The 11,614-nt window shown below is 36.5% G+C and overlaps 1 protein-coding gene across 1 annotated transcript in view; it reads left to right on the top strand.

Annotated features, from left to right (window-relative positions):
* Positions 1-11,614, top strand: part of GRIK2 (glutamate ionotropic receptor kainate type subunit 2) — a gene marked incomplete at both ends in the record, with an annotated part of 565,573 nt that overhangs the window by 331,586 nt on the left and 222,373 nt on the right. Inside the window, 3 exons of the mRNA XM_081312641.1 lie at positions 553-660; positions 3,475-3,588; positions 11,325-11,531. Coding sequence (XP_081168767.1) covers positions 553-660; positions 3,475-3,588; positions 11,325-11,531 — 429 coding nt within the window. The remainder of the gene's footprint in view (positions 1-552; positions 661-3,474; positions 3,589-11,324; positions 11,532-11,614) is intronic.

The raw sequence follows: 11,614 nt of genomic DNA on the forward strand, positions 1-11,614 counted from the left end.
TATGAACACTTTGAAGGGAATAAAATAATATCCACCTGAACTAGCAGAAAACTACTAGGACAGTGCTGGATTCTACCTAGGGCAAAACTCATATTGTTTTTTTATTTTCCATAGTCAAAAATGAATATTAGAGATTAATACTATATTTTGTGAGAATGCAATAATGACTGTGTTACACGATATGATAAGATGTGCTATTATAAAACTCATAACTGGAGATATACTGAAAGACAGCAACAGTCAACAAAATTGCCTGTATCTTAAATAAGAAAATAATGAAAATGTTTCAAAGATCATCCTAGTCAACAAGTGATATATAGTGGGAGAAAAGGAATCGAAAGTATTGTATGCAGGGATTAAAGAAAAGTTAGCTTGGTTATCAGAAGAATACCAGAAATCCAAAAAAATGGATGATGTTTTTTATATTGGTTATGTGGAAAATGAATTAAAGTTAATGAATAATTAATATTTCTATTTTGAGTCATTAATTTATTCATTTCTCTTTCTCTCTTTCTTGCTGCTAACATATAATTTTTCCCTTATTTTTCCTAGGCTCACTGGGAAGGTCTCACTGGCAGAATAACTTTCAACAAAACCAATGGTTTAAGGACAGATTTTGACTTAGATGTCATTAGTCTTAAGGAGGAAGGTCTTGAAAAGGTATTCAAGTTATTTCCTCACAACTGATAACATTTCAAAACAATAATATTTCTCATTCTGCTTTATGAATTTATTTAAATTACTGGATATAATGTTCACAGTTTCATTACCTGTATAAAAGCTATTTTGGGAAAAAAAGATGATTTGTGGTGGCTAGATCTTTTCTTTCAAATTGTATATAGAAAACTACGGCTGTCATTACATTGATGCAAAACTTGTACATTATTAATATTAAAGTAATAGAAGCTGTAATGGTACACGAGAATGACCTTGGAAGACGAGAGCCAAAGATTAGTCAGTAGGAAATGGGGGTGTGGCAAATGTCTCAGCAGGAACCCTTCCCAGATTTTAAAAGTAAGGTAAGAGATGTACTTTTAGACTTGCAAGATCCCATTTTCATAGCCTTACAATATATAGCCTTACAGCTAGTATGGTTGGTTCTACCTCAAAGAGCTGACAGAAACTGTGCAATACTATAACTGTCAGCCCTTTGAGACAGGCCAGGTTAATAAATGGGATTTAATGTTATAAGGTAGACAAGCAGAACCTTTAAAGCAGGGGTCCCCAACCCCCAGTCCGTGGACCAGTACCGGACCGCGGCATGCCAGTAACTGGTCTGCACAAATAAGCAAAGCCGCATCCAGGAGATGCAGGGAGCACACAAAACCACACACACTCCAGTCCACAGAAAAACCTCTCCACAGAACTGGTCCCTGGTGCCCAAAAGATTGGGGAACTCTGCTTTAAAGCCTGTCAGAGTTTCTGTCTGCTCCCTCTGCCCCCAAAATGAAGGAAGAACCATTTTGAGTCTCTTTCTTACTTTTCCCTCTTCCTCAGGACTGAGCAATCTTTTCTGAAAGATCCCCTTTAACACTTTGCTCATTCCTTTCTCATTCCCAAGAAAAGATCTACATTCTCTCATGATAACCATCTACATATATTAATGCTGTAAGTTCAAAAGGATTTGTATGCCATTCTTGTCACTCTAATTTTTTTTAAATGTCCTAAAGATTCAAGAGGTAATAGTAATAGCAGTGAGGAACTTCCATTGTTTACTATTTTTATTCACAAACTACAGGTTTCCCTCTCTTTGTCTGAATTTGCTATCTATATGGTTGGTCATTTTTGTCCAAGAATTTGCTTTATGAAAAAACAAAAAGCCTACTCCCATTCTCAAAATGTATATCAAATGTAGACAATTGTGCCAAAAATTTGCAGACCTGCCTAGATATCTTCCCAACATACCCCTTTTCTGTCTTTGACACAAATCTTGTATCCAGATAAATTCCCAAGATTTAGACCAATTTGAACAGATTCCTGAAAAGGGCTGTGAGGATGATCAGGGAATAATGGAATTGCTGAGAATATTTAGCTGAAGAAACAGAAAATTGAAGTGGGGTATGATAACAATATGGTAACTAGGTGACTTCTAAGGTTCCTTCCAACTCTGTGAACCTATGGTTCTTCAAATTATGTCATCTATAGAGTAAGATTAACATTTCCTTTCTACATTAATACCCTCAACTGGCAGGGATGCTTTAGCTAATATCCTTGTGCTGATTTAAATATCTTTCTGGCTCTATAATTCTATTTGTTAGCTGAAGCTTTTCTGAGTACTTCTATCATTTGGAACCATACTTCTTTAATTTATTATAACCTGTTTCTGATTGGTTGAATTAGTTAAGGTTTACTGAATCATTGTTCAGCTGGCTGCCAACACTTTTCATTTGGGACAGCTTTAGAATTAAAATATTTAGGCTAAGCAAACTAACTGCAGAAAGATGTGGTGCTAACATGCTAAATATTTTCTGGAGAAACATAACTGGTTAAAATTAGCATCAATGCATGGTAATCCAATTACAGCAAAGGGCATAATATGTTGGAACTGGTCATATATGTTTTAGGGAACTACAAGAAATAAAATGTAAAATGTCTTCTCTAAAGTACCTTTTGTTCACAATAGTTTTCAGAAGAGATCCCCAAACTAATCATTTTTAAAGAAACTTTTTAAAAATAATGCTGCTGTAATTTACTCAAAGTTTTTCAACTGGCTATTAAACTTACCAGCAGAAATTGGATTTCCAGGATTCAGAATGAATTCATTTCATTCTTCCAATTTGGTGTCAGAATCCAAGTGAAAATTTAATTTGGCCAAATTGTTTCTGAAGCAATATATTGAGTTCTAAAACAATGGCACCCCTCTTTGAAATACATTTATTTGTCTTCAAAAATTTGTACTACCTTAACTGGCAACTGCTGAACAAATTGAAGTGGCAGCCACAAATCATCACTTTTTAACAGCGGATAATTGTGATTGAATAGAAGGGAGTGGGAGTGAGTTTCCACTTCATATTTTTTTCTGACTTGGGAGGGAAGAATGCAGTTGAATGTCAAAATGTAATTTATGAGAGCTGAATACAGGTTATCTTTATGTGTGTGCATCTGAAGTTTCTAGCACCAGGAAGAATAGAAAGGAATAGATTTGTCTACAGTGAAAGATAACTTATGTGAGGAGAATATACCAAGGTCTTGTTACTATTTTTTTTACTTTAGAGGATAGAATTTAAATGGAAAATTAAGCACTTGACATTCTATACATCATTTTACCCCAAATGCCACACTTTGCTAGACATATTTTGAAATTCGGTGAATCACCTTTTAGACCAGCTACCGCTAAGAAAATGATAACTGAAATTGCACCATAAGAGAATAGGAGAAAGAATTTGCAGTTTTAATTTTGTCTTATTATTTTTCTTTTCTAGTGGATGAAACATAACCCATGCATGATATGTAAGCTCTTATCCTGTTTTCTAGATTGGAACCTGGGATCCTGCAAGTGGCCTTAATATGACTGAGAATCAAAAAGGAAAACCAGCAAACATAACTGATTCCCTTTCTAATCGTTCTTTAACTGTAACCACTATTTTGGTAAGTTATTCCTCATGCAATTAGTTTTCAGAAGTGCAGCTATAGTTGAAAACTACAGTGAGCACAGTGCATAAAATAATAATTACCAGCATTTGTATGTCGTAATTATTTAGCAATTACTGATTAATGAATAAGCTGAAATATCTCATTAACTTTGGGGTTTTACCTTCAGCTATGAAGATAGCAATTTTAATTTCTGTGCTATAATCTCAGTTGACTAATTATTTAACTTTCTTGTCATTTTTCAACATTTGTATATTTACACAGAATCTGCCATGTTAGATTTGGGGGGAAAAGTTTCAGTTGGAGGGGTATATAATTTTTAAAATGCAATTAATATTAATTTAGCAAAGAAATTGTCAATGTTCTGGCTAAGGATTCCAACAAAGTAAATATACCAGAGCCATTCCAATTTCTAATGCAAAACTTTATTGGATACAGCATACCGGCACTAAAGAATGGAAAACCAGCTGTGGCAATATGGCAAGAAAAAGATAATTAAAAGAGTAAAACTTTCCCTCCCCTCTCTGACAGGTCAGGTCACATTGTCCAATTATGGTAATCCTCAGGCAGTTGTTATGAGAAGAACATCTCTGTTTGCCACAACATTCCTCCCATCCCATCTGGATAGAATCCATCTTGCTTTCCAAACCTGCCCCTCCCCCCTCACAACTGTAGGCAAGCTAAAAGCAGCCTGGCAGTTCTAATGCAAGCAGTCTTCATAGCTGGACAGAAATTCCTTCCAAAAGCAGTAGTGATTCTTTCAGACTTCTCATTCATAGTTATTTTAGATTTAGTTTCTAATTTACATAATAAAAGAAATATACATCTAAACTAACTCCTTAAATCTGGAAAAATTAAGACTTTTTAAAAGTTTAACTCCAGCACTTTTATTTAATCAAATGCAGTTTGAACTTTTTTTTCCCCTACCACTTTTAAGAGACTCAGTAGTTCAGTTAGAGTTCAAAAGATGTGTTTCAAGCTTGAAATAGCTGTCATATGTTTGAAATGGGCTGGTCTGGTCATTGTGGAAATGTTTCAAGTTTGAAATGGAGAGCCCAAAGAAGCTATTTCATGCTCAAATACATTTCATTTTCGACTGAAACAGATAAAAATTGAAACATTTTATTAAGGCTCTTTAGACTGTGTTTATTAGCTATTTTATTTTTATTTGTCCTTGGGGCAGGAGTAAGTAATATGACATGACTTGAAACAGTGCATTTTATCCTAATATAAATAAATAATATTTTACATGATTCTATTGCACATAAATATTGTGTGATGAAGGGTACACAGGGAAAATAGAAAAAAAGCAAAAACATTTTTCTTGCCAGATTTCTATTGCAACTACCAATCATTTCTTAAACTAAACAGTACTTCATTTTTATGCAGTGTTAAAAACATAAAGGTAACATCTGAACTTGTAACAGAAGTGATAAATAAGAAATAGAACTTGTAATAGAAGTGCTAAATAAAACTTGTTCTTCCTGCAATTTAAATTCTGAATTGAACAATTTTCTCCTTCTGTCTTACTCAGAATGGTAATGATCATTTGCCCAACTGGGTAGATTCCATATAAAAATATGGAGTATTTTTTGTCTGCTTTAATTTTTAATTTTTTCAACTATCTTTGTAATTATATTTTTAAAAAGAATGCAAGCTTTTTAAAAAATGGACTGACTTCTAAGGATGTCTATTTAAGGACTGGCTTGAAGACAATTTAAGTTCTGCATTGTCTTAAATTGCACCTTATCACTCTGATGTCCTTCAAATATATTAAACTGTATCTCCATACTTTCCAACCAGCATCAGATAATTTTTATATAAAATAAAGCTGATTTAGTGCAGCACAGACGCTAGTTTTAGGGAAAGTATGCTGTTGCTATAATTCATTTATTTCTGTTCTTAAATCTACAAAATGACTGCCATTCATCTATGAAATATGCATCTCCATACTCTCCAAAATTATTTTTACTACTGTGAAAGTCTAACAAAAAGAAATAACTGTAATTTTTTTCACCAGATTTTTTAAATGTGTAACCAATCAAAATAGCTGGAATTCAGGCTATGTATATGTATATTACTCAGTGGAAATATTTGGCAAGGCCTGGAAACTAAGTAGACTGGGTTTAGTTTTTCAATGGGACATTGCCAGGGACTACATAAACAACAGTGGGAAGTCAAAGAATATCCTGAAAGAACATAAAAAATAAATTTTTGGCATATAGTTATCAGAAATACTGTATGGATGTTTTCCTGAAGTTACAGCACAGCAAAGTAATAATATGGACATTTCTTTGATAAAATCTGAAGAAAAATTCCAGTTCCCTGTAATGATTTTCAACTTTTGCTTAACTAGTTAGTGGTTTGTAATTTCTAGTTTCACCAAACACATAGAACCACCGTATAGAACAGGTCCTTATTTTTCATTTCAAAGTTCTTTCTATTTCAGAAATACAGTACATTAGCCACAGAACTCAATGTGGTACATTCTATATCTCTAAAACAGACATGTCAAACACAAGGCCCGGGGGCCAGATCCGGCCCACGAAGTGGTTTCATGTGGCCCGCAAAGCCATCTTGGAAACAGTGAGGGAACGGCCCCCACTGCCTTGGCCCTGGCCCAGAGACCCTCCTTCTGCCAGAGACCCTCAGATCTGTCCCACTCCTGCCCAGGCCCCCATAGGCACCCTTGATGTGAACGATGTAGAGCTGGCCATGCCCACCCAGTAGGCCATATGCACTCTAGCCACGCCCACCCAGTAGGCCACGCCCACCCTGGCCATACCCACCCAGCCCCCTGAGGGCAACCGCAATGCTGATGCGGCCCTCAATGAAATTGAGTTTGACACCCCTGCTCTAAAAGAAAGCCCTCAAGAATGAGTCAGATAAAATAAATTTACTTTACAAAATACTCTATTTATCATTATAATCTTTTCAACTTGAGAAACAGCAACAAAAGAAGTTTTTGTTCTTCTTTGGGATTTTGTCTTTTTTTTTTTGTGTCCCAAACTATCTGATGGAAAAAGTGGCATATATTGTGAGGAGGAACATGTCAGCAGCAGAAGAAGAGAACCTTGTAGGGCCTGGCACCAGTATAGGAGGAAGAAGGGCTGCCTATGGATGGTGATCATGCATGGTGTTAAGGAGTGGAAAAATCCAGGTTTTAGTTATCCATTTAGCCAACTGGTTGATTGTGGCCCAGGCCTTCTCTTTTAATGCTAGATGGAAAGTTAAAAAAAAAACATCTGTCTAATCCTAATTCTAACTCTACCCCAATATTGGGCCAGCATGTTAGATGACAGTCTATAACCTTTAGTAACAAAAGCCTGTTTGGTGTAGTTGTTTAAAAATCAGGCTACAAAGAGGGACACTATGAGTTAAAGAAATAGAAAGCACATAACTCTTAGAAGAGTGCTATATCTAACTGGAAACATTCTTTGATACCACTGTTGAGTAGGCCTTTACCAGTTAGCTTTCTGTTGTATCTTATATGGTGATGACATTCAAAAAGAGGTCTCTGTTGAAAACCTTACAGTGTGGGGAGGCATACAGAGAGGTGAACAAGTGTTCTGAAAATTAGTAAGATGTAACCAGGACAAAGTGCCTGCCCTTTATAGTTTAACAGCAAATAACAAACAAAGTGGTAATCAGAAAGGAGAAAAGCTAATCAAATCCAAAAGGAGCGAGTACCTCTAGAACAGATTTAGTTTATTTGGTTTCTGGTACCCACAGAACAGCTTCTCGACATGCAGAACTGAACTTTAAGGAAGTAATTTTTAAAAACCCATACGTGGTTGCCGAAGAACTGGAAAGAGGGTGAGACTAAAAGAAGGTAGTTAATTTAATTTAATAATTTAATATTTGCATTTGTATACCGCCCTTTCCCTGAGGACTCAGGGCGGTTTACAGGGAATTAAAAATCAAAACATACAAAAGTTAAAACCAATTAAAAAGCATTAAATTCACCCTGTACATTAAAACCCCAGTTAAAATTTTCTCCTCAGCCTGGGCCCGAGAGCTCAAAGAGCCAGGTCTTCAGGCCCCGGCGGAATGATCGGAGGTCGGGAGCAGTCCTCAACTCTACCGGCAGCTGGTTCCAGAGGGCAGGCGCTCCCACTGAGAAGGCCCTATCCCTGGGTGTCACCCGCCGGCAATCTCTCACCGGCGGAACCCTGAGCAGACCCTCCCTGTGAGAGCGCACTGGGCGAAGGGCGTTTGATGCCGGCAGCAGGTGTTCCCTCAAATAACCCGGACCCAGGCCATGTAGGGCTTTATAGGTGATAACCAGCACCTTGAATTTCACCCGGAGGGCAACCGGAAGCCAATGCAGCTCGCGGAGTAGAGGTGTTACATGGGAGTATCGGGAAACCCCCATTACAACTCGCGCGGCCGCAAGTTCCAGAATGAAAGTGGAATTGGAATGCAGATCTCATTTTTAATTTGTAGTTCTTTTTTTAAATAACATGGAGATGTTCCCATACTAGTTTGAAGAAACCATAAAGAGATTTGGCTGTAAGTTTTTGATTACAATAAAATAATAAGCCAGGCATAACTTATCAATTGTGACCTTTGAAAAAGATGTAAACATTATACAGTATTTACTGTCTTTTTGGTCCACTCCTTTGCCTGGTTGCTGACTGAACATGCATCTTCTAATGCCTTGGCAATTATTTCACATCCATCTCGTAACGATGGAAACATAATTAGGGATCTTGGTACCAAGGGCCCAGTAGCACATCTCTCAGAGAGACAGATCAGATGATGTACTTTTTGAGGGCTTGGGATTCCTTCTGGCTGAGTCTTGAGGTATTCCAGATCTTCTTTTTCAGAAGAATATTCCATATTAAAGATGAAAGAAATAACATATTGTCCATTTTCATTACAAAGTTACATTCTGCGTCTTGTTACTTTACTTGGCAAATATTTTTAAAACTCCTTATGAAGTTTCATACAAAAATCCATGCACATGTTTATGAACAGTTCTCCTTTTTTACCTTTTTATTCAATATATCAGATGCATACTTTCACTAGAAATATGCATGCTTCTTTGTGCTCACTGAAATGTATACAATTCCTCAAACCTGGGATAAGAGCAATCATTATATATCATCTCCTTTAGAATCCAAGCTGCTTATGCTTTCAATTTAAATGCGCTTCTATTTGGTAGCCTTATAGGCTCTGGTGGGATTCAGTCAGTTTGCACCCATTCTGGAGAACCGACACCTAATTTTTTGTTGAGTTCAGCGAACCGGTTGTGATAAATCAGTGTTTCCTGGAACACGTCTGGTTTTTGTTCAACTTCCTCCCAGGCGGGGGAAAAAAACCCTCCCCAAAAGACCAAAAGAAGAGTGACAGAAACTAAACGGAGATGTGGCTCCTTCAATCATGTCACTCAGGTGAAAACTAGGTGGTGCTTCTCAGAGGCAATTTCAGGAATAGACACTTCATCTCTCTAGTTTCCTGATTGGTGCATATGGGAAAGGGGGCGAGGCCACCAAATATTAGTTGGAACTTCTTCCTGTCTAGCTATACAAAGCCCCACTAACGATGAGCGGGAAAGCTCTTAAAGGGTTCTGTTCTGAGAACCAGTTGTTAAATTATTTGAATCCCACCACTGCTTATAGGTAAAGCTTGTATCAGCTCTGTACTTTTTTTTTTTGACAGAATGTTTTTGAAGTAATTCTAGAATGGGTTCTGCGACTCTAATTAGTTCTCCAAGAAAATTGGTCAGACATACAATTCCAAGTCTATCTTTGATTGTGTTTAGCCCCTGAGGGACTCTGCTGAGCTATACTATCAGTATGGGCTGACATGAGGAACAAGTCTAAATAATGTTCTTTGCTGCAACTCTGAAGAGTGTTGGAGTATGAAACTTTCCTAGCCTATTATCTCATTTCAGAAACATAATATTTGTCCTGACACAGTTAAAGAGTTTGTATTAGGCCACATGCAACTTTTTAAAAACCTTGAATTCTATTTATTGAAATGATTTTCTCCCAATATATTCTTGTTGGAAATATAGCTTATATTATTAGAGTATTAGCAATGAATGGGATTTAAAGTTCATGAGCAATCTGAAACACTAGCAAGAGAAGCCACAAAAAGAGATAAGACAATGTTGTTCTTCCCACATCTCCACTTAGCAAATTTCTAAAGCTTAGAGTGTAATTGTTTTATCTTATTTGCTGATTAGAGACTTATAAAGGAGAGCAAACCTTGGATGCCATAAAATAAATACATGGGTATTGCTTAATTCAGGGGTCCCCAACCTCTGGCCACAGTCCACTACCAGGCTATGGCCTATTTGCAACTGGGCTATGTGAGCAGCAGGCTGGCATGGATGAGTGCATGCAGGTCAACTCGCATGAATGGTGGGCTGGTGTGCATGTGCAGCTCAACATCTGCAAGTTACTTGTGTGTGCATGCATGAGCATGCCAGTCCACCACTCCTGCTTGTTGAGCTGTTCATACATGCATGTCAGCCCGCCACTCATGCAGCCTGGTTACAATCTCCCCCCCAGCTGGGTTGCCAAGCTGCAAAGGTTGGGGACCACTGGCTTAATTGATGTAGTGGCTTGCCTATTGTAGTAATCTTTGCAGAATAAGAGTAAGTGTGTTGACCTATCTATTTTTATTCCTTCCAGTCATACCTAGGTAGAAATCAGTTGGTATTTCATGTTCCTATGTTTTGACCAACTGTGTTCCCATAATGGGAATAAATATACATGTATTGGTCCACTCTTGTCCATAGTTATTTAGCATAATTCTATGGAAGATAATTTCTGATTATTTTTATTGGAATGAGAAATATTCTCCATTGTTTCCATTTGCTTATTTTCAAGAAACAGGTCCTGGAATATGAGTAAACATTGGAACTGGTAAATGTTTTGCATTCATTTTATATTATAGTTCCTATCCAATAATCAGCAATGTTCTGTCAGTTGTTGGGATTGTTTGCAATTATTTTAGAAAGCGGTCACAACTGGATACTGACAGAGATTATTAGCTCCATGTGATTCTCAATTACACCCAACCACCATAAAGTATTTAGCTTGATTCTTAATTTTGATATGATAGGGAAAAGGGGAGCTGTTTATAGTGTATATCTGTACATGCCATGTCAGCATCTCTCCAGGATTTCTGATAGGTCTTTCAAAACTCTAGTTGGATCTGAAGGCAGACTATCTTCTCTGGATAGTGTACACAATATCACCGAGTTAGAACTGAAAGTAGGTTAGTTGTGGTGAAATTTGAGAATTCTGCTCATTGTCTTCTTTTTATTCATATACATGATGAAAGATTCACCCATAAAACCACTGGATTACATTTGTTTCTTATTATTACTCTACATTTTGAAACATGTAAATATTGTACAATTTTTATTTCTAAGCAATTATAATGTTTAACTGCTATTTTTAATTATGTAATCATAGTTGCCAAGCTGGATTCAGATTCAAGTAGAAAAGCTATAATTCCTTAGTAATAGCTGAATAAATAAAAAATAAAGTGCCTCTCAATAAAAATAGTACTCTGCATAACTTCTTTGTACATAGGAAATATGTAAAGCAGCTGAATGAGTTTTGCGAAGGACAGAGTGCCTTTACCGATTTCAAAACAAGACTTTTGCACATACTGTTGTATTAGGGAAAATCTTTTGAATTTTCATGATGTTGTAAAAAGTATTAAAAATAATAGTTGATTTTATTTCTTCTCTATTTATATTCTTTTTTCAGGAAGAGCCATATGTGATGTTCAAGAAATCTGATAAACCTTTATACGGGAATGATAGATTTGAGGGATATTGTATCGATCTCCTTAGGGAACTATCAACGTTTCTTGGATTTACCTATGAAATTAGATTGGTGGAAGATGGAAAATATGGAGCCCGGGATGATGGTAGTGGACAATGGAATGGCATGGTTCGAGAACTAATTGATCATGTAAGTTACTTTATTATTCATCTTTGACTCCGTAATCCTTCAACAAGAAATTTGTGCAAGCTTTCATGCAATAAAAAGTATTA

This window comes from Vipera berus, assembly GCF_964194415.1.
Source record: "Vipera berus genome assembly, chromosome: 1".
In the NCBI taxonomy this organism is placed as follows: domain Eukaryota; kingdom Metazoa; phylum Chordata; class Lepidosauria; order Squamata; family Viperidae; genus Vipera; species Vipera berus.